General features: G+C 53.8%; 1 protein-coding gene across 3 annotated transcripts in view; it reads right to left on the bottom strand.

The window, feature by feature from the left end:
• STARD8 (StAR related lipid transfer domain containing 8) overlaps nucleotides 1–22,961 on the bottom strand; it is a 73,599-nt gene that overhangs the window by 1,971 nt on the left and 48,667 nt on the right. For 2 of the 3 annotated variants that reach the window (XM_031675241.2, XM_015248680.3), the window contains 11 exons: nucleotides 11,668–11,739; nucleotides 9,178–9,259; nucleotides 8,026–8,089; nucleotides 5,346–6,766; nucleotides 4,501–4,674; nucleotides 3,371–3,530; nucleotides 2,673–2,871; nucleotides 2,072–2,282; nucleotides 1,690–1,804; nucleotides 1,220–1,450; nucleotides 7–224 (listed from right to left, as the gene is read on the bottom strand). In XM_031675241.2, coding sequence (XP_031531101.1) covers nucleotides 7–224; nucleotides 1,220–1,450; nucleotides 1,690–1,804; nucleotides 2,072–2,282; nucleotides 2,673–2,871; nucleotides 3,371–3,530; nucleotides 4,501–4,674; nucleotides 5,346–6,766; nucleotides 8,026–8,089; nucleotides 9,178–9,259; nucleotides 11,668–11,739 — 2,947 coding nt within the window. The remainder of the gene's footprint in view (nucleotides 1–6; nucleotides 225–1,219; nucleotides 1,451–1,689; nucleotides 1,805–2,071; nucleotides 2,283–2,672; nucleotides 2,872–3,370; nucleotides 3,531–4,500; nucleotides 4,675–5,345; nucleotides 6,767–8,025; nucleotides 8,090–9,177; nucleotides 9,260–11,667; nucleotides 11,740–22,961) is intronic. The other variant, XM_031675242.2, reaches the window with a different exon arrangement.

The following is a 22,961-nucleotide window of genomic DNA, read 5'->3' as shown; positions in this document are numbered from 1 at the left end:
TCTCACCGGAGCACCACAAAGTCACGGCAGGGGTGGGGTGCCATGCTGTCGGTGACGTAGTGGTACAGTTCCACCCCTGGCATCAGGGCTTCAAGCACCTGGGCCCGCAGCAGGTCCTCATCCCAGAGGGCCCTCTCCCGCAGGACACGGTGTAGCACGACAGCCGGAGGGGCCGCCACCTCCGTGGATGCCTTCCACACACGCAGAGGGTGTCCGTCTGATACCTGTGAGCCACGGGAGTGGGGACAGGGACAGCTGTCAGGGCTGGAGAAGCCCCACTCGACCCTCTGGCCCTGGCCTGCCCTCACTCCGGCCTCGGACAAGGAAAGGCTGCACGGCCACCCCACTAACCCTGGCCCAATCCAGACAGGCCAGCCCTGCGCTCCCTGTCCTCTTTCTCCTTTCTGGGTTGTTGCTCCTCCACCTGCTCGGGAGCACAGAGAGATGATGGGACACACATTTTCTGAGGCCTACTAGGCTCTTCCGTGAAATGGGCACTGTGCTTGGAATTTCTGGAACTGAACAGGAAGAGAAGATGGCAGTCGTCCTCAAGGAACTCCCCATTTAGCTCAGGAAGTGGAATGCGTGCACTGCAACAAAAGTGGCCACTTCCTGAGCCTTTTTCAGGTGCAAGCTTCTCAGCCCCACCATCTAAGGGAGGTTTTACTGTGACTGGTTTATCCATGGCCAACCTCTGGCTTGTGGTCTTACAATCAGAATCCAAGAAAGGACATACCTAGTGTCAAGAGCTGGACAAAGAAATGTCACCTCCAGCCTGGGGCATGGATGGAGGCTCTGGATGGAGAGGGGGCATATCAAGTTGGGGCTTAAGAGGCTTGGGAAATAGAATGCTCGGGGCAGGTCAGTCCAGGAGGAGGACAGCAGGGGCAGAAGTACAAAGGGGAAAATGTAAGGAGCTCAGCGTGACTGTGCCATGGGGACGGATGGCAGGTGAGGCTCTAGAAGTAATGATGGGTCCGGAGGGGACTTCTGGAAGGTAATTCTGGCAGGTGCTTCCTGAGAGAGATCTCTGGTCTCATTTGCTTCCCACTTCCTTAAGGTACTTGCTCTACTGCCTGATGTTCTCCAAGTGTCCGACAGAAGCACAGCGAGACAGGCAGGGCAGCTCCTTCTTTTGGGGATCCCTATACACACACACACTAATCTGCACCAGGCCCTCTCCTGGCCCCATAGCAACTCTGGGCCGCGTGATACCCACCTTCTTGCAGGCCAGCTCCGTGTGCTGGGGCCCGGGCACACTCATCCAGCCCTTGAAGCGCTCGGCAGCATCGCGTAGCAGCTCCTGGACGCTATTTTCCATGTAGCTCACACCAGCGGCTCTGGCCTGCCGCAGCTCAGCCAGCGGAGGGCTGAGCTCGGCCGCACTGTAGGAGCTACACAGTTGCAGCACCATGTCCTGGGGCACCTGGGAGGGCACATGCACACCAGGCTGGGGGCCGTGGGGAGTGTCAGAAGGTCAGGGACCTCCGGTCCCAGAGCCCCTGGGGTCTGTCTGGTTCATTTGAAGGGACTGGAGAAGCCTGGCTACTGAAATGCAGTGGATGAGAAACCTTGCAGGGGAAGAGTTGGAAATGGGTGGTCAAGGAGTATGCATCAAGATGGACCCTAACTCTGACTTAGGGCACAAAGATTAGGCCTGATGGTTCTCCCGGGTCTGGAGTGACTCACCTGGAAAAGTTTCTTGCAGTCACTGATCATGTGTGATAGGCCCTGGGTGGCAGCCATATTCTCACTCAGGTCCCTAGGGCCTGGCCGGCCAATCAGGCTACGTTTGCTTTTGATCCTGGAGGGAAGGGCCGAGAGGAGAGGATGGCACAAGGGCACAAGACAAGCTCCCCAGAAGCCCACTTGCCAGTTCTAAACACAAAACAACCTGCTGCCCTTTAGAAGGACCTGCTTCACAGCATCCAAGCCTCCCTGGGCCCCTGAGGAGTCAGGCTGACCTCTTGTGGTGCTACCTGGGAACTGCAGTGCCGGCCATCAAGGGCCAACAATCCAACGGGGCCCCAACCCTCCCTGCCTAGCCCAGCCATGCCCTGCCCTGTTTCACCTGGGTGAGGGGTTATCCTTCTTGGAGACGTTGAGGTGGAAGATGGAGGGTGCCAGGCACACTGCCAGGTTACCAGCTGTCATCTGGTTTTCCTCAGCAGAGGCAATGTCACTTAGGAAATAGAGCAGGGTCTGCAGCACCTCTCGGTTCTCATCCGGGAGCAGCAAGGTGGCAGCTTGCGCAGCTGCCAACCATTGATCCTTGGGGAGGACTGTAAGAAAGGCACGGCAGAAGGGCTTCCTTATTCCCCTAGAGCTTCTGGCAGCAAGCCTCTTGCTTCGAGGAATGCAGACGGTACAGTGGTCCCAAGGGAAGTTGGTGAGGGGGAAGGACAAAAGTGGACTCGGGTCTCAGGTGACGTGTAAGCTTGGGTGAGTCCCTGCCTCTCCTCAGGGCCTCAGTCTATTCTTTTATATAATGGGTGTGGGGGAATAGAATGTGGTCTCTCTGCAAGGACCTTTCCAATTCGGGATAGTAAATCTTCCAACGAGCTTCTGGGTGTGGTTACATTTGCCTACGCCAGGTTTATCATTCACAAGCCCTGGGATTCAAGGAGAATGAGAACGGAACAAGTTATTGGGGATCGGGTCAGGGGACTCACGCTGGTAGATTTGCAGGAAAGTGGTAGTGAGCTTGCTGGTGAAGATAGGCTCAGGCAGATCCCGGAAATACTGTTTCAGCAGGTCAGCCACATCATAGGCCGACTGGCCATCATAGCAAACGTTGTCAGGGGAAGTCTCATTCATTTGGCGTAGGTTCTGGATCCTGGACTTCACTCCAGACTTGCGGAAGATGCCCACCTGGCCCATGCAGGGGAGGGAGGGAGGGAGACAGGTTGGGGTGGGAGGGAGACTGTGAGGCCAACCCTGGACCGAGGGTCAAGAGTGTAGCACCCCCCTCCCTTCCCCACCAGAGCTTTCCAAGACTGGCAGGCTTCCTGCTGGGTAGGGCAGGAGAGAAATGGCAAAACAAAAGAGAAGAATTTTTACAGCCCCAAGGCCAAGGAGAAAGATGGCTTGTGTGGAGATGAGTAGGAAAAGGAGGACCTAGGCTAAGGCGGGCTCCTGGAAGATGGGGACTACTATGCCTGGGCCATAAAAGAGCTGGCACAGAGTGGGACAGAAGGAGGTTTCAGGTCCATCCCTGTTGGGCGTTCCTGAGGATAAGCAAAGTCTCTAGCATGCCAGCCCGACCCAGGGGGAAGCCCAGAGCAGCTCCCCTCCCCAACTCCCCAGTCCAAGGAAGCCTTGGACTTCCTTCCCAGCACCATCTCTCCTCATGTGCCCTGGAAGCCCTCACCTGGTCCAGGCACTGGCTGCGCAGGTAGCGCATGGCTTGTTGAATGCTCTGGGGCAGTGGTTGGCCAGTACGCTGCACATGGATGAGGGGTGGCACCCCAAAGACCTGCTGGCCCCGGTAGTCCGGTGTCTTGTTCCTTTTCATGAACTTGGGCATTGACCTGTTTGGAGGAGTAACCAGAGATCAGAAAGGGGGATGGGGTAGGACTGGAGACAACTTGGAGACTCTGCCGGCAGTCTCAGGGGACTCAGGTGGTGGGGAGTAGGGGCAGAAACATACCATGTCCCCAGAGTCAACATACACCTACAGTTGAGCACCTGCTCTGGGCCCATTCCCAGGGAGTCTCAGAGACACAAGGAGCTCTCAGTCTGGTCAAGGAGACGATTGCCACAACAGGCAGTGATAATACCTCTGGCCAGAGTGGGCCAAAACTTAAGGGGAGACTCATGAGGGAGGGAAACTGTACCCAGTGGGTCAGGGAAAGAGAGGGTAGAAATTCAGCAGGCTCTTGAGGGATGGGTAGGCATTGCCCCAGAGGAGAAATGGGAAAAAGGTATTCCACATTCTACGTAGAAAGAGCAGTATGGGCAAAGGCAAAGAGGCATGAAAAGAATGTGGCACAGTCAGAGAAGGGTGACCAGTCCACTGGCCATGTGTTGGCATTGCTTGGGACTGGCAGGCTAAAGAGGTGGGGTCATAACATTTAAAGGAACATGATAGGAAGGAAATAGGACCTTCTTCTTTGGCCATGGAGGACCACAGGAGGGTGTGTCAGGAAGTTGACAACCAAAGCTGCATATTAGGATAATCCTGCTAGTGGCAGCATGGAAACTGGGATTGAGGAGGTACCACTCATGGACCTGGGGACCCCCACTCCCACCCTGCCTCCCTCGTGGCATACATACTCCTGTGACTCCCATGTGCATCCCCCACAGATGTACACATGCTGCCTGGAGCCACGGTGACCTCTCCAGCCTCCTAGTACCTCCCACTGCTCCACTGGCCTGGAGGCTCTACCTGCCTGTACCACCTCCTGAGGGGGACCCTCCCAGGGCCCTGCAGTGGGGGCAGGGAGGGATCCATGCCCTGGAAGAGCAGCTGTGCCACCACAGTGGCCCAGGAGGACTCACCAGACCCAGCCCTGTTTGTGGGGGACAGTGTACTTCTCCATGAAGGCGGTGAGCCGCAGCAGCGAGCCCTTGTGTAGGAGGTGGATCTGGCTGGCAAACTGCCGGTTGATCTCCAGTGACTCTGAGTTGAGGCTGGGCCGGTGAGAGTTCTGGAAGCTGTGCCAACGGAGCTTCCTGGTGAGGAGTGAGGGGGCGGAGAAGGCCAGAGGAACAGGTTTGGGGAAACCTTAGAAAAGGTTGTGTTCTTTTGGTTCCCCCTTCCCGCCTCCTGCCAAAGAAAGAACATACATGGAGATGGGACCACTGTCACTGATGCTACTGGGCCCCAGGGTGGAGAAAGCTTAGTCTGGGTTTCTAGGGCTACCCAGCAGCCCAGATGCTATCAGGGAGGGTGGCACAGATCTCAGGCCCACCTACTGCCCACAAGCAGTCCCAGCCCCCCTTCCCTTCAAGACTGCGGTGGAGGTGCTGCTGTAAGAAGCCCAGGATAGCAAAGCTGGGGATCAGAGACTGTCTCCTCTAACGCCTCTGATTTACACATGGGGAAATGGAGACCCCAAAAGAGCTACAGTTTGCACAAGGCCATAGCAGAGGCAGGTCCTGAACCTCACATTTTGGAATCCTGAGTCCTATACTCTTTCTATTTCTCTCTTGGGCCTGGTTGCTGGCAGGCAATCACCCAGCCCCTAAGAACTTGCTCCTGAGCCTTGTGACTAATAAATGGGCTTCAGGAAAGGGAAGGGAGAGAGAAGGGTAAGCGAAGAGATGAAGAGATGGGGGAGGCACAGTGGGAGTGGGGAGAGACAACAGAGGTCACTGCTCCCACCCCTACCCTGGACTCCCACCTGCAGGGTCTGGTCAGTGAGGCGCCAACACCTGAGTCTCGTCGTTCACGGGGTGCTGATGCCTGGAGTCCAGCCGGGGACCCTGTGGCCTCCGCCTCGTTCATGGAGTTCCCGCTACTGTCCAGTTCACTGGATGAGGCCACAGTGTCAGAAATGGAGTGGCCTTCTTCCACAGACAGGCTGGAGGCAGAAGTGGGTTCCCCTCCTGAATTTGCCTCCTGCTCAGGATCCTGGGCCAAGCTCGGGGCCTCAGCCTCTGCCTGTGCCCGGAGCTCCGACTCAGCTGGGACTTGAGCCTGAGCCTGAGCCGGGACTCCTAGCTGGACATCCACCTGGCCCGGGGCTAAGGACTCCCTGTGGGCTGGAGCCTCTCCCTGGGCCAGAGCTTCAGCCCGACTTTCCTCTTCACCCGTGACTATTTCTATTGATGAAGTGGCCTCCTCCTCTTCTTCCTCATCTTCTTCCTCTTCCTTATCTCCAGGCCCCAGGTCTGGGTATATGGCCTGAGACCAGAGCTCTACTCGCTGCTGCAACCCCCACACATGCTGGAGGATGTCATCCAAGTGAGTGTAGCTGTCCCCACCCTCCTCCTCTTCCTCTTCGGCCTCAGCCCCAGCCAGGACAGGCTCAGCTGGGGACAGTTCGGGCATGTTGTCATAGGTGCTGGCATGGCTACCCGTGGAGCCACAGGAGCCCCGGCGCCCTTCGTAGCCCCAGCGCCTACCTGGTTGCCAATCTGCCAGGCGGTGTCCATCCTCAGGACACAGGCTTTCAATGGACAGGGAGCGAGGGAATGTGCCTGGTTTGTGGTCCCTGGGCACATGCACCAGGCAGTCACCACGGTGCGCCCGCTGAGGATGCTGGAACGTGGCCACAGGCAAGGCCTCCCAGGCCCTCTGAGTCTCAGCACCACCACCACTGGCTGAGGTGGCCGCCTGGTTTTTGGCCCTGTAGAATCCAGCTGAGAGGAAGCCACGGCGACTTCTAAAAGAGGAGGCTTTGGTGGCCTTCTCTGAGGTGGCCGAGCTACGCTTGAGCTCTGCTTGCTGGCTGCCACCCTTTTCCTTCCGCCTCAGAGACTCTAGGTGCTTGAGGAAGCTCCGGGAACGGTGCTTCTTGGCTTTGCCCCGAGGAGCCTCCTGGCCCCGAGAGGGGCTTAGGAAGGACCGGTCACTTGAGCTGGGAGCACGGCCTAGGGAGGGAAGGTCCACTGGCTCGGGCGGGAGGCTCACAGTGATGGCTGGCAGGGAGGTGGCACTAAGCTCCGTGAGGACGCTCTCACAGCTGGAGGTCACTGGCAGGCCAGGGCTCGGTGGGGTCAGCAGGTCAGAGGAGCCCACACGAGACCAGCACTTGCTTTCTCGCTGAAAGTCCCAGTGGTTGCTTATGGTACACTGCTCTTCCTCCTCTGAGTCTTCATTCTGGGAAGAGCACCACAGGCTTGGGTCAGAGAAGTCCAGCCTCCAAGCCTGTGCTTGGGTTCCACTCTCTGCCTCCAAACTCTTGGGGGACTTTGAGGCAAAGGGCTCTGCTCTCTGGCTTAGGACACATTCTCGAAGGGGAAGCTGGCTCTGGCAGTTCTGGAAAAAGCCCGGAGTCACAGACAAGGCCCAGATGGAGGGTGATGGTCATCTAAGCAATCTAATCCCTCCCCGTTCTACAGATAGGGAAACCCAGACAAAGGAGAAGCCATTTGCCCAAGGTCATACAATGTCAGGCAGCAAGTTAGTGGCAGTGACAGACAGGGCTGGAATCCAAGCATCTTGACTTCCTGTCCTCAGCAGCCTCCCAAGTCTCTAGGCTATAGTCTCAGATTAGAATCCCAGAATGCCAAAGCTAGAAGGGGATTTTAGATTTTCTAATTTTCCAATTTGCCAAGTGGGGAAACTGAGGACCCAGGAGGGGAGGAGGCTTGTGCAAGGTCACCAAGCAGTGAGTGCAGAGCCGGAACCAGGCACTAGGGGTCTCCCGCTTCTGGGGCCAGGGCTGGGCAACTTGGCTGACCCACCCGACGTCGGGCCTCTGGTGGAAAAAGCCCCAGAGAAAATCCACAAAGCCTGACCCCAGAGAAGGATGGGGTCATCCGGCCCACATTCCAGGGACGCATGCAGACCAAGAGCCCTCTCAATTTCTGCAATCCCCGATCCGGCCGCATCAGCAAGGCCTTTGGAGGCTATGAATGCTGCCTGCAATTCACTGTAGAAATGGAGAAAATGAAGCTCAGCTGATAAGACCTCATGGGGGTCAGGTTGGGGACCCTGACTTCTAAGATCATATAGGCCATATTTTTCTATCACGTTATTCTGTCTCTACTCCCTAGTCAAGGAATTTTTGCTATCACAGAGCAGGGAGTGTAGGCAGCTGGATTTCCCTGAGGAATGGTCACCACTAGGTCAAGTTATTTGTAAACTCAAGAAGGAAGGGTGGGCAGAGGAGGGTGGGTGAGGCCATCCAGGGAACAGGGTACTTGTTCTCACACCCTGGCTTCGAGACCAGACTCGCCAAAACCCAGCAGCCTCTTAAAGCCCCTTACATCCCACTCCCAGGCTGAAACAAGGCACTTCTCTGGGACAGCCTAGACTCCTGGGGACCCTGTAGCTCAGTTTATAAGTGGTCTGTGGCTGTCCTGGGTTCCCCACAGCACCACAAGACCACAGACCCCACACTTGCCATGACTCACCTGCTTGCATTGAAAATGAACCTCCAGTTTCATCGAGGCACAGTTGTTCAAGGTCATCAGCCTCCTGCAAGGAAATGAAGCAGGGTTCACCCAAGGGTCTCAACCCTCAAAGCCTGCAGGGCAGAGCCTGCTGAGATACTCCCCAGACACCATCCACTACTTTCCATGTCCAAGACATCAAAACTTGTCCCAAGTCCCAGACTTCATGAAGGTTTCAGTGATGGACATGATGCTGGGGAGAGTATGGCCTCTGACCTTTGGGAACTTACAGATGTGGAAAAAAAAACACTACAGAGATGGGACAGGTTCAAGGACAGAGGAGACAGAAGGCACAGCAGGCACACAGAGGGTGGGATAAGGAACTTCCATCAAGGCAGGGGGTGCAGTCAGAGAAGGTCTCCCTGAGAACAGAAATAGGATTTGGAGGGAGAGAGAAACAGAGATTCCTATCCTAGGCTTTGATGAGAGCCTGTGACAAGGTAGAGAGGGAAACAGTCAGTAAATAGACCTCTATGTATGTCAGGGGAAGACAGGCTGATAAGGTCGATCAAAGCCAGGCTGCAGTGGGGAGGGTATAGCTCAGTGGTAGAGTATGTGCCTAACATGCATGAGGTCTTAGGTTCAATCCCCAGCACCACCATTAAAAATAAATAAATAAGCCTAATTCCTTCCCCATCACAAAAAAAAAAAAGAAAGAAAAAAAGCTGGCCTGCAAAAGGCCTTGTGTGTCATGTTAACAAAGCTTTGGACTTTTCCCAGCAGACAGCAACGTATTTGAAGCAGAAAAGCTGCCACTGGGAAGCTGACTCCAGTGGGTGTAGGGATGCTGGATCAGAGCGAGGAGTGGGGATGCAGAGATGGATCCAAGAATGGTTTGGCCTCAAACAAGTAGAGAGGGGACACATCCGAGGAATGTCTGGAGGATCTAACTGAAGGGAGAAAAGAACTGAGGCCAGACCATGGCTTTCTAGTGACTGGGTGGGTGAGGATGTCACAGACACAGAAGACAGAGTGAACAGCGTGACTGCAGCAGATGAACTCTGATCACAGGCAGGCTCTTCCTCTGTCAGAGAGAATGAGGATTGCTTTTTCCCATGAGGAAGTCCCAAGCCAGGCCTTTGACCTCCCAGGCCTGGCCCTTGGCCCCATTACCTGCACAGGGCTCCCAAAGAGTCTTCGTCCAGAAAACTGTGGTCCTTCTTCACAGAGCCAATATCCAGGGGGAACGAACCATCTGTATGGCAGAGAAAAGCCAAGATGAGTCGAGGGTGGTAGGTCACTCAGCGCCAGTGACCTTGAGTGAGAAGAAGGGGGCCAGGAAAGTGGGCAAGCAGGCAGGCAGTAAGAGAGGGGCCGTGGAGCTCATGGTTGGCCACTGAGGGAAGGTCAAGTAGGGGCCAGGAAGGTCAAGCTGGACAAAAGGACCCATCCATCGGTGAGGCAGGTCCATGGAGGTTGGCAGGCCTGAGTCACTGGGGGGCTGCCAAGAGCCCACCCTAGCTCCTCCAGTCCCCTCTGCATCCTGGACTGCTCAGATAGAGCCCTTCCTCCCTGGCCATGGTGAACTGTGGGGAGCAGGGAGAGAGTGAGGACAGAGGACAGAGGATAGTGGGCAGCCATATGACACTTCGCCTTCCCTGCTTCTCAGAGCAAGGGCACCCACTCCCTGGAGCTTGGGGAAGGGAGGGGAGAGAGGAAGGAGTGGGGGAAGGGAGAGAGCATCCCCGACATCCCACACTTCTCTGCCTGACTGGTAAAACAAGCCCATTTACTCATTTATTAATATTAATTGAGCACCTACTTTGTGCCAGGCTCTGGGGATACAACAGAAAATGAAACCAAAATGATCCAGGCCTTCACGGAGTTCACACTCTTATGGGGGCAACAGACAGTAAACAGTATGTGAGAGAAATGAAATACGTACTTATAAACGCTGGCAAAGATACAAGCCTGGGGTAAGGACAGGACTTCCCAAGGTGCTGACTTCTGAGCAGAGTCCTGAAGTGGGAGAAGGGGCCCACCATGCAAAGAGCCTGGGAGAAAGCCCCCAGGCAGGACTAAAACTGAGGCTCCGAGGAGGGTGAGAGCCCAGTGTGAGTGGTAGAAAGGGGCCCAGAGTGAAGTGAGCGAAGCGGAGAGGAGTTATGTGGAAGTTGGCTGATGCAGTCTTGTGGGCCAGAACAGAGGGCTGGCGCTCACTTCATTCTGAGTGTGCCTTGAAGCCAGTGGAGGAGCAATGCAGAGCAGAGCAGGGGAGGGACACAATCAGGCCTGTGGGGGCTCACAGGGTCCCTCTAGCTGCTATGCATTCAGAATAGGGGAGGCAGTGAAGAAAGCAGGATGAGGGGTGGGGGAGGATATAGCTCAGTGGTAGAGCACATGCTTAGCAGGCACAAGGTCAATCACAAGTACCTCTGTTAATAGATAAATAAACCTAATTACCTCCCCCTGAAAAAAGTAGAAAAAAAAAAGGAGGCTGCAGCGTTAGGCCATGCGAGTGGGTCACAGCAACATGGCAGGAGGTGGTAGGAGGTGGATCGATTCAGGAGATATTCTGGAGGGAGAAGGGCCCTGTTGGAGGTGGGGCTTGAGTGGACAGTGGTGCCATCAGAGTTCAGGTTTAGACCTGTTCCATCTTAAGACATCCGTCAGACAGCTGAGGAGAGATACTGAATTGTGAGCTGAAGAGAGGAATCTGGAGCTTGGGACTGAGGTCTGGACAGAGAGACACTGTGGAGTCATCAGAATATAGATGGCGCTTGGACAAGGAGCTCTTGGGAAAGAAATGTCCAAGACAGAGCCCTGAGAGCCCCAAACAGTCAGGATCAGCTAGAGGGCGCTATGTCGGCTGAGGAGACTGGGAGCAGCCAGGGGGGTCGCCGGGAGAAGAGGGCACTCCAGGAGCTGCAGGGAGGAGCCCACTGCGCTGTATGCTCTGGAGAAATTAAGTCAGGACTGGGAAGGGACTGCAGAGTGTGACCACGTGGAGGTCCCTGGTGAGCTTGACAAGGGCTGTGTTGTTGGCGAGGTGGGGATGAAGCCAGGGGACAGTAGAGGTGTGGGAAGAAGAGGGGAAGTGGAAACAGCCAGGATGAACAACTCTGAAGAAAAACAGGGAGGGGGGTGAGTATAGCTCAGTGGTAGAACTTAGCATGCATGAGGTCCTGGGTTCAACCCCCAGCACCTCTATTAAAGCAAATAAGTAAATAAATAAACCAAATTACCTCCCCTCAAACATAAAAAAATAAATAAAATATTTTTTAAAAATAAAAGAGAAAAACAGAAAAATGAAGGCAGACAGAGAAATAAGGCTGTGGGGAGGAGAGGGGGTCAATGTTGCCAGGTGCACCCCCCCATGTTGTGTCTATGTCAATAACGTCCTCAGAAGGGGACAAAGCAGTGGCCCTGCTTGAGACAAGGCACTTTAACACACGGGGAACCTCAGAGCTTGGGAGAGCTGATGAGCAGTGTGGGAAAGAGGACTGAGTAGGAGAGAGCTTCTCACTACAGGAGCAGGGCCAGAGTACGAAGCATCTTGCGTGGCTGGAGAAAAGATATGATTTGGCCCCACTTTCCAACTGAAAAATGGAGGGATAAGGCAGGTTTTGAGGTGAGGGAGGGGTAGCAACTGAGTGGCCTTACCTTCAAACAGCTGAGCATACTGAGGGAACCCTGTAGCTCGCAGCCACCTGCATGCTTTTTTGGCCTCAGTTTCTAAAACAGAATGGGGGGAGAGAGACAGGCAGAGAAAGGAGGTTAGGGGTGCTGGAGCCAAGCCACCCTGGGTGTGTGCTGCTGCACCTCTGGCAGGCATCTGTAGCCCTGGTGACCCGGAAATGACAAGAGAAGCATGAAGGAGATGGCACAGTCACTCCATGTCACAACCAGCTAGGATTTCCCCTCTGTTCCCCAGACCCTATTCCGTGGATGTCCTGGGACACCTCTCGAGCCTCATTCCCTGCTGGTCCAATCCCCCTCCCACTCCCCCACACCCCTGCCCAAGAACGGAACCATCAGCAGCAGCAACTCCCAGCAATATCTGGGGTCAAGAAATAGTGCCAGGGGATGAAGCTACAGCTGTCTTCACCTCCCCACTTTGCAGGGAGCCATCCAATTTCCCGGCCCAGGTAGACCATCCTAGTCCAGCTACAGGTACAGAATGTTCAGCTGTTACTATTCTCTTTCCCATCATTGTACCTAACATTCCCCAGCACCCTGATAGCCAAAACTCACTGAACACACACAATAAGCTGTGCAGAAGGTTTTCACATACCCATTTGACATGTCTCCAAACAGGCTCATCTACCAGGCTCACACTTAATGCGGTAGCAGTGCTGGGGCCAGACGCCAAGCTCTGACTCCCCCTCAGGGTTCTGACCCTTCTGACCTGGCAGTTTCCCCAGTGCTCTCCTTCTCCTAGCCCTCACCAAGTCCCAGTCCTCCTTCCCCAAGGAGCCTCCCAGGACTGCCCTGGCTCTCTCCCGTGGTTTGGCCTCTTTGGGGCACAACCCAATGCTGACTGTCAGGCTGACGGTGCTGGCTGATGGGAGTCTTGGGGGGGCAATGGCTGGGTTAGCCACCAGCCTCTGCTCTGGGAGCACCTGGCACAGGGTGGGATGCCCCTGCCAGCCTCAGTGGAGATTTGCAGCTGGACTGAAGCCACAGAGGAAGCCCTCCTGGCCATGATAAGCTGGGTACCTGCAGCAGAACCCTACGACCTCCCAGGAAGCAATTTAGTCCCTACACCGGTGCCAGGGAGCAGTAGGGCTGGGAACATGGGATCTGGCATATGGCAGGGGTGGGTGGGAGGAGAGGCTGCTGGCTCATCAGAGGTGCTCTGGCCACGGAGTGCTGTCCTCAATGTTTCTTCCATTTCCTTAGAGCCTGTGACCAGGGGATTCCAGGGAGACTGGCAGGGGTTTTGACAAGACAGGAAGAGCTCTCCCTTTGCAGTGCTCACCCACAAGGAAATGCAGGATGAAATTTTGGCAGCCAGAAATCATAAGTTAAAGGACAAACTGGTATTTCAGAGGTGCTGGGTGGGTAGACAATGGAGGGAAGAGTGCGGGGAGGTGGAGGTCAGTCAGAAAAAATAATAGGCTCCTCAAGGGTCTCACACCGATGAGGATTTGACAGGGAGAAGAGAAGGCTCTTCAGCCTCTGTAGTTCCTGAGGGTTTGAGGGCAGACTAGGGTAGGGTGGAGGTGAACACTTGTGCATTTCTGAGAGTGCATGTGTTGGTTAGTGCCATCTCAGCGTCTGTCTTTGCCCGTAACTGCAGCCAAGTTTGCTCACATCACCAGTTCACGTGGATCAGTGTGGGACCAGGCACCTGTATACACACATCCATGGGCACCTGTACTTGCATCTGTGTGTACATGTGCGTGTCTTACGTTACCACAACTTTCTAACCTATGATACAGATCTAGGAATGACCAGGACCTCAGAGGTCCTGGAAAGGGTTTGTTCCCACAGAGCCCAGGTAGCAGTACCTCAGCCCTGCTGGCAGGGGGCAATGCAGGCCAAAGAAAGGACCCAGGTCTCCAGGACAGTGGTGATCCAGGGGATATGGTCAGAGCAGCCCAAAGGGACTTCACACCAGCACAAGGAGCATTGGAGGGACATGGTTTTGCTGCTAGCACAGCTAAGCTGGCTGCCACAACCATTTCCCTGTCTCCTCCTCCTACCACACCCTTAGGGGAAGACCCTTCTCCATCCTCAGAGCCCCTCCAGGCCACCAGTTCTGCTTTTCTGTCATTAGGACAAAAGGGAGTGGCCAAAGGAAGGACCAGGTCGAAATTTCCAGAGAGTCAGACACAGATGGAGACAGTGACCCCTAAAAGGCCATAAGTCTGGAATGGCCACCCCAGGCAGGAGAGCCAGTCCCCAAGGACAGGCCGACGTGTACACAACACACCCTGAAGACTCCTGCAGCCCTCAGTCATTCATGGCTAGAAGCAGAACACGAGGAGGGAGGAAAGAGGCATCTGGCTGCCATTCCTTAGCCTGAAGGAGGTGGGACAGTGCGGGGATGAAGTCCTGTCTCTTACACATCTGTGTCGGCTTCTGCTGGAGCCATGGAGCCCATGGGAGAAGGGCAGGCTTCCTGCTCCCCTAATGCCCGGCAGTGGCCCTGGCCAGGGATGGCAGAAAGGGGACCAGCTCACTCAGGTGGGTGCCAAGTTCTTTCATTCCCACGTAGAGCCCTCTAGCCCCCAGCTATTCAAAGTGTGATCCTTAGACCAGCAGCATCAGCATCACCTGGAAGCTTTTTAGAAATACAGCATCCCAGACCTACTGAATCAGAATCTACATTTAACTAGCTCCTCGGGTAATCTGCACATGCGTTAAAGTTTTAGAAGCGCTGGCCTAAGTTGCCTAGCTCAAGGATTTTCACTCTTGGGTGCACGTTAGAATCAGCTAGGAAGCTTTTAAAATATACCAATTACCCAGGGCCCCATCCTTGGAGGCTGATTTAATTGATCTGTGGTGGGATGCTCCAAATCAGTATTTTTTAAAAGCTACAGTATGGGCATACTGGAAAAGGTGCAAGGGACTTTTCCAAGTCACACAGAGTTAAGTGTCACAGTGGAGACTATGACTCTGATCTCTTAATTCCACGTCCAGCACTCTTTCCATTGCAGTATGTCACTTGCCCTCAGATGCCAGATAAACAAAGGGCTTAGACTCAAAGGAGCCAACTCCAGGCCTCCAAAACTTTTTTCAGCCCCTTCTGGTCTAGTGGAGTTACAAGCCTGAGTTCAAATCCTGGTGCTGCCAGTCACTAGCTCTCTGACTTTGGGCAAGTTATTTAACCTCCCTACACCTCAGTATTCTCCTCCATAAAATGGAGGTAAGAGAATCCACTTTTAATAGCTACTGAGAGCATTAAATAAAATACCTGAGAGGAAAAAAAAAACACCTGACACATTGTATCAAGCATTCAGTAGATGAGTTCCTGCCCCCACTGACTGAAGGGTCCCAAGGAAAAAGAAAAATGGGAGGAAGAGGCCCAGCTAATGTGTCCTTGTGGGTCTGGAAAGTGGCTGCACCCATATAACTGTCAGAACTGGAGCCACATGGCTCAAGGAAGTGAGGTTAGGAGGCAGAAGTTTCAAAGAGGCCACAATAGACAAAGGAGCCATGCATATAATATATGCATGACTGGGACATTATGCTGTATACCAGAAATTGACACATTGTAACTGATTATACTTAAATAAATACATAAATAAATAATTTTTTAAAAAGGACAAAGGAGCCAAGGAATTGGAAGCAAGGCTCCTACTGAATCCCCAGCAGCCCTCCCTGGCAGGAATCTGGAGAATGTAATGGCTTCTTACTGGACAGGATGTCAGGGACACTGGCTCCTGACAATATACCACCTCATGGAGGGCTGAGTGGCCTTGAGGCTCCCTCCCAGATGGAGCAGTCAGGGATGTATGTCTCGGTAATTAAGGGCTGAGCTATGGTGCTTTGCTTCATCCCTCCCACTCGTCCTAGCCTGCCCAGGCCAGGGCCAGGAGTGACCAGCCGCCCCTAGTAGAGTCAATCCCCCTGGGGCAGGGGCCCAGGCGGCCCTGACTGAGGATTGCTTCGTGTGCCTGGCAGGAAGAGTGACACTGGGCAGGCTGAGGTGAGTGATGGAGGAATGTCTGTGGCCCCTGGTCCTACCTCTGTGTCCAGATGTGCAGATTCCGGCACTTTCAACTGCTACATTCTGCAGGCCATGCTCTGGCCAAGGTGAGGGTAATATGCCAGGACAGCTCAAGGACAGCGCTCAGCTGGCACAAGATGGATGCCACTGAGATTTGAGCCCAGACTATTTCCCTAGGGAGAGGTGCAGCTGATTCGAGCCATAAGAGTTGGGGGAGATGACATACTAGAAAGCTCCAGAGTTGAATCTGGCTGCAGGGCCACGCCCACAGCTCTCCCAGAGAGGGAGTCAGAGAAGGAAAAGCCAAGCAGCAGTGGATGGTTTTGGGGGTCAATAACAGTAACCACACCTACGCTTACACAGGCCACGTCCCAGGCTCCTCTCAGCACAGCACATTTTTCCATGCAGAGAAAGATAGAATGAGGAGAAAAGTGGGGCTTCTGTTCTTGAGAAACGCTAAGTGAACAAGGAGAGAGCTTACACACCCATGAGAAAGGCAGCAATGTTTCCCACTGCCGAAGTGCAATAATGCCTAAACTGAGTTGGAGAAGAAGCTTTTTCCAATCAAGCTGGCTTCCCCCACTGGCTGCCGAAGTCATCTTAGTGACTTGTTTTACTCTCTAAGCTTCGGTTTCCAAACCTATACAGAGAGGACTAACAAATTTCCTGCCTACCTCTAGGGTTACTGGGTGCATCTGGCCGGGGTCTGTCTGGTCTGGAAAGCAGATGTATGAAAGTGATCATTAGAGAGGGCTGCTTTTCCTAAGGATCCTTGAACTGTGTATTCGCAGGCTCTTTGCAGCTCAGTTCAGACTGTGTCCTAAGTGTAGAGAAGTGAGAAAGAGAGCTAGGAGTATAAAGGGTGACAGGCAGCTAAGCTGCCAGAACTCAAGCCTCACCCAGCCACCCTCTTCACTCACCAACTCCATCCCCTTCATATCACTGTTGGGGGAGTCGAGCCTTTATGCCTTTTGGTCACCCAGTGGGCTGTGAGAGAGCTGCCCAGGCCCTTGTTCAGTGCACTCCATCCCAACCCAAAGTCCAGCTCAGGCCTAGGGGCTAGGCAAGACCCAGGGCCCAGGACAAGCAATGGGTAGATGTCACAGACGCCCAGATCAAAGTGTCCTTGTTACTGCTGGAGCAGTCTCCTCTCGACGTGGACTACTGGTTATAATCTGGGGAGCTTTTAAATGCCAGTGCCTAGGCCCTAATTAAATCATGGCCAATTAAATTAGACTCTCTGGGGACAGGGGTGGGTATTTTTTTGGTTTTGGTTTTGAGAGCTCTCTGAAACACAGCTAAGATCGAGAACCACTGCCCTAAACAGACATGGCCAGCTTAAAACCTTCAGCGTAGGTCTCTGGCAAAATTCCAGCAAGAGGCCACACTCAGATCCGTTCTAATCACTGGCCCGTGTTCTCTTCAGACCCAATGACAGTGATATGAATGCATGTGGTAGGACAGGAGAGGACACATCTGTGGGTGTTCATGAAGGTAATTTAATCAGACAGTTAGCTGACCTACTCTGTAAAGCAGCTTTCAACAAATGTGTTGGTTTCCTTTACCTTAATTAGCTGCCTATTTGGAAAGACATCTCCTCCGTGGCCCTCACCGCAGGATGGCTGTCTCCAAAACAAGGTTTGTTTCAGCCTGGTCTCTCCCACCTTCAGGGAGGACAGGAAGGAAGGGCCAGTGTTTGGGGGGGAGGGGAATGAAAAAGGACCTGGGGGCCACTGTCTATGTGACAACTCAAGTTCCCAAGGTGGGCTCTGTGATGCCATGCTGGTACCTAAGGTGGGCAGAGGGTCCGCCTACCATTCCAGGTCCTGTTGCTGCACCTGGGAATTGCCACGTCCTGGCAAACAGCTTCTCAGATCATTTCTCTTGGCCAATGCAAGGCCCCATTCTTTGGCCCACCTCCACTCCTAGAGAGGGATGCCGCTTAAGGAGATGTCAGCCTTCTGGCAGAGGGCTTATATCTCAAATGGCCTCAAGTGCTTATGATCAGCTCCTTCCACTCTCCCACCCTCCCACACAAAGGGGCCTGGGCCCTGAGAAGTGTGCCCACTTGGCCTTGAGCCTTGGATTCCACCCTTGAAGGCGTGCTTCATTTGAATTTGCACAGAGGGGTCCTCCAGGCTCGCAGGGACCTTTGCAGACGGGCTGCAACAGGTGACTGCCTGGCTGTGCCGCCTTTCTCTTGGAGGGACCAAGGGAGAGGGGCCTTCACAAGGGCTGGTACTAAGAGCTGTCATGGATTCTAGGGCTGCCAAGACTTCCCCTCCTGACCTTGGAGCAGACATTCAGGGGATCTATGATGCCCTGTCCGCTGGGAGGTCAGGTGCACTCATTGTCTCTCCTGTTCTTGCTGCTCTGAGCTGGAAGCACAACTCTTAACTAGATCTTACAGAGGAGGGAGGCAGAGGGAGGAAGGGAGATGAGACCAAAATAGCTCTCATCCCACATTCCAGCCCTTGCAGGAGGTGCACTGCAGCAAGGCTGCCGATGTCAAGCAGCCCATCTTGGCAGTGCTGGACACTGGCTGGCCTCTGGCTTGTTAGGTCGCTGGGCAGAACTCGGGGCCCCTGTTGCACCTGTTCAGATGCGAGCCTGGTCTCATCTGGAGCTATAGTGGATGCCAACATCCTAGGTCCATGCGGGCAGTGCTTTTGGAGTCTCCCCGTCACAACTAAGGCACCACGGTGGCAAATGGCCCAGGAAGATATAGTACTATGGGACTGGGTGGCAACAAAATCAAGCCGCTGAATCTTCTTGCTGGCCAGTGGCCGGTTCATGTGTGTGGCCCTCCAGTCTAACACCCGTCTCTCCTTAACACTCCAAGTCCATTATCAAGGCCACAGGGCCAAAGGGATTCTCAATCACAGACAACTTTACCCCCAAGAGAGCTTGACAATGTCGGGAGACATTTGTGGTCATCACAGCTGGAAAAGGATACTACTTGCATCTACCAAGTAGAGCCCAGTGATGCTGCTAAACATCCCACAATGAACAGAACACCTTCCACAATAAAAGAAAGGCTGACTTCAGACCTGAAGTGTGAGATCCTGAGGGGCAGCCTCCACCTTACCTGAGGGCCTCAGGCACTTCTAGGCAGCCCCAGCTCACCTTGGGGATGTCCTGAGGAGTGAGGGGAAGAATGGGTGCAGTATTGACTGGAAGTCCCTTGTCTTTGGACACTATGGACCCCTTGCAGGATCAGCCAGGGAGAGGTGGCAGTTCCTGTTTGGAGTTTTTATAAAGACAGAAGTTCTGCAAGGAACCCCCAACTATATCCCTCCTCCCTCACAAAGCTGTGGCCCAAGCCCCATTGCACAGTTGTAAGTGAGGGAGGGTGATGAGGGGCCCATGGCTAACCCAGGCCTCTGGTCTGCTGGAGCTGCTTGAGAATTGGGGTCCAGAGTCAGCGCAGCCCGTGGTCTCCTAGGCAAGCACTTGATTCAGCAGGGCCAAAGCAGGCAGCTGACATTCCTGCCTGGCCCAGGGCTTCCCGGTGACAGTGAAGGTCAAAGCTGCCACCTGCTCTGCATCAGTGGCTCCATTAGCTTTTCTTGCTCTCAGGGGATCCCGCCCCCAACCCCGTCCCAGGTGCTCTGACAAGGTCATGGTGACAGGGAAAGACAGGTGTTTTAATAAGCCACGTGCTACTCCATCCCCTCCAGTCCCCAGCCTGGAGGCAAGAGATGCCAGCCTAACCGGTCTGGGGCAGATGTTGCTGCTCTCCACTGGGGTATGGGTGGAAAGAGTATTGGACTGAAGGTCAGGAGAACTACATTCTGGCCCTAGCTCCACTAGGAACTTCTCAGGTGACCTTGGGCAGGCCAGTACCTCTGTCTAAGTTGCAGTTTCCCCATCTTCTAATGGCCACTCACCAAAGTCTAGACCCGGAACAGAAGTCTGTGTGATCTGCAGTGGCTGGCTGAGTAGAGAGAGGGATCTTCTTCCTGCACTCTCTCTTCTGGGAGGCTAAAGAGAGGACCCTCCGTGGGGACCAAGAACAAACCCATCTTGACTTCCCAATACAGCTCTCCTGATTTCCTTCTTTTAGAGGCACCAAACCCTGAAGCTTAAACCTCCAGTCATCTTGGTCTGTCCTCTCTCCGCTCATGTATTTAGCCATCAAGTTCTATCAACTTCTCTGTCAAATAGTCACAGTCATCCATGCCCAATCGTGCTCTCAGTTCTCATGCCTGGATTACTTCAGCCCTCCAAATTCCAGCCTCCAGGCTCTCCTTTCAACAGGTCATTCTGCCAGCTCCTTCCAAGAGCCCAGCTCTGACCTGGCCAATCTCCTATTCTTCAACCTAACAGGGTCCTCACTGCCCACAGCCCAGAGCAGACATCAGACTGCTTTCCACCTGGTGCTTATGGCTCTCCAGCCCCTAGATCCAGCCTGACTTGAAGCTGCAAATGCTTATTAGTCATCAAGATGGGGGTCAAACACCCCCTCTCATGAAGCCTTCCTTCCCTGACCTCTCATCAACTCCCTACCACCCAATGGTTTAGTTAAACTCAGTGGCTCTCTGCACATTTCCATTACCTTCTCAGCAGCACATAGGTTTGTCTCCTCCATTCAACTAGAGCTCCACTGCATTGGGTCCTTTCGGTCTCAGTATCCCCACTGCAGTGTGGTACATGCTACTGAATGTTCTGGCAACACCTAGACAGGAAGTCTTGCTCCCCAACTGAACAGCATGCAAGGCCTCTGACTCCACCCTCTCCTCCAGTATCCCCACAACAAGGACACAGACCTGAGCCCATGGCTACAACTCGGCAGACTGGCAGCACACCTGGCCTCAGGGCAGAAACTACATGGCCAGGAACCAAGGCCCAGAGGTGTGAGGAGGGAAAATGAGCTCTGCCCGAGGGAGGAGGCATTCTGTCCTCAAGGAGCACTTAGCTCTCCCTCCCAAGCTCCCATGAGGGCATCCAAGCTCACCTGAGAGAAGGGACCTGAGCCACCTCCCTGCTTCCCTCTCTTGACCTGCAAAGTCTTCGTGCTCGCCTGTTTTGACCACCCCCTTTTCCTAGCCCTACTTCCCTTTCCTTTTGCTGAGGCCAAATATAAACTCCTGGGCAGGAAATGCCTTGAAGAAGCCAGGCCCCACCCTGAGATCCAGAAAAAATTGTCTCTGACTGAAAGGAAATGGGGCTGGAGAGAAGTAGCCTCTTCAGGCAGGGCCTGTGTTCCCTCTGGAACAGTAGACTCAAGCCCTCCCCCCAGCCCCGCAGCCAGTCAGAGGGAGGGTAGTGACACTGAGCACAAAGCGGAGGGCAGGGGCAGGGGTGACGGCATGCATGCTCCAGTCATGCTGGGGCGAAGGGATGGAGAACCCCAAATGGTGGTCTAACGGCTGTGGAAGACCTCAGAGTGGACAGGTTTTGGGGTACAGTGAGTGAGTAACAGTGAGAGAGTAACAGGCTAGCAATCTGAAGACATGGCTTGTAGTTCCGACTCTGCTACTTCTCAGCTGGGGCTGTGTTCATGATTGCTAATGAGATTTAGGATACTGAATAATTCATAATAGACACTAATATTTACTGAGTACTGACTATGTGTCAGGTCCTGGGCTAAGGACTTTAGACAGATCATATTGGGCAAAACTTTACTTCTCTATGCCTCAGGGTCCTCATCCGGTTCAGACAGGGATATGATCATAGTACTGATGACATGAGGTTTTTGCAGGTATAACATGAGATAAGAGTACTAACAGCCAAAGGGTACAAGTCATCAGTTTGTCCCAGGCATTACTTTTGGTAGTTTTTACATGGTCCACATCACTGGATCTTCACAACCACCCTGTGTGGTAAAAGCTTTGATAATCTCTCTGTTTGACAAATGAGAAAACTGAGGCCCAGAGCTATTGAGTAAGTTGCCCGAGGTCAGCAGTGAGGAAGTGGTGGGCCCAGATGCAAATCTAGGCGATCTGGCTAGAGTCAGAACCAAGAAGTTAGAATCCTCCTCATTAAATAGATGAAATTGCCTGGGCTGTAGACATAAAAAGCCTATACCAAGGGTTTTGAGTATAAACCGTCAGCCTTAAGGAAGTTCTCATCAGTGAAGAAAGCACCTGATCATCTCACATCTCTTTGGTCCCCACCTCAGCCCTGGCCAAAGCAGGCCTGCTGCACAAATGGGGCAACTGAGGCGGCGGTCAGGTGGCTTCAGTTGGACTACAGACGGAGCCAGGAGACTGTCTAAATGCTCATAGCCATCCTGTTTGTTTTTGGTTTGGTTTGGTTTGTTTTTTTTGTGGGAAGCGAGATAATTAGGGTTTTATTTTTAAATGAAGGTACTGGGGATTGAACCCAGGACCTTGTGCATGCTAGGCATGTGCTCTGCCATTGAGCTATACCTTCCCCCCATAGCCCTCCTGTTGATCTGTTTCCATGTCAGGCTCTCCCCTCCAAATCCACTCCCCCTTGGCTGTGCACTTATTTACCAGAGCACCTGTCCAGTACCAGGCCCTATGGTAGGCACCAAGGTCTGAAAATTGAACAAAAGGCAAACTCTCCTGGAGTACTTGGCTGGAGCTGCTACCACGCCCATCCTTCTCAGGGAGGCAGAGGCTAAGATGGACTGTCCTTTGAAGCACCCCCTGGGGCTTGTTGGGAGGCAAGATAACAGAATGAGCTCAAAAGCAGTGGAGCTGACAGCTGGTACAGCCCGAGGGAAGGAAGACTTCAGTATCCAAGAGCCCTGAGGTAGGAACATTGGGGGAGGAATACAGCTTCTAGACAAAAGCGCCCCCCACATATGTACCCAATTTTAGCATGGGCCACACCAGCTGGAGGGCTCACAAAAGTGAATCCAGACAGCGTCCTGCCTGCTCCTAACCACCCACACCTTCTAAATAATGCAACCCGATTGTCAAGAGAGCTCATTAAAATGTTTCTTCTTCCCCAAGCCACCCAGCACCCTGCTCTCCACCCTCAGTGCTGAAAAGTGCTAATCAGGCTGATGTCAGGACAACCCCCAACTCCCTCTGGCACCCTCCCCCACCCCAATGCAGCTCGCTATAGAGCATGGATACCCAGCCCTTGGTGTTTTCTCTCATCTCCATCTGTCCATTGGGGATGGGGGTACAGGGGGCAGGCAAGGACCTGGGACTGTCCACGCAGGAGTGATTGATTGCTGGCGGGTGCAATGAGCAGTCAGGGGCAGAAGCCATAGCTCTTGTCTCCTGGCCAGGCATCTGGGAAAGGGAAGTGGGAAGCATGACATGGTCGCTAAGGGCGGGGGTGGTGGAGTCAGACTGCC

The sequence above is a fragment of the Vicugna pacos genome, chromosome X, assembly GCF_048564905.1.
Source record: "Vicugna pacos chromosome X, VicPac4, whole genome shotgun sequence".
NCBI lineage: Eukaryota > Metazoa > Chordata > Mammalia > Artiodactyla > Camelidae > Vicugna > Vicugna pacos.
The sequence above is the reverse complement of the archived record's forward strand: the minus strand, read 5'-3'. Positions and strand labels throughout refer to the sequence as shown.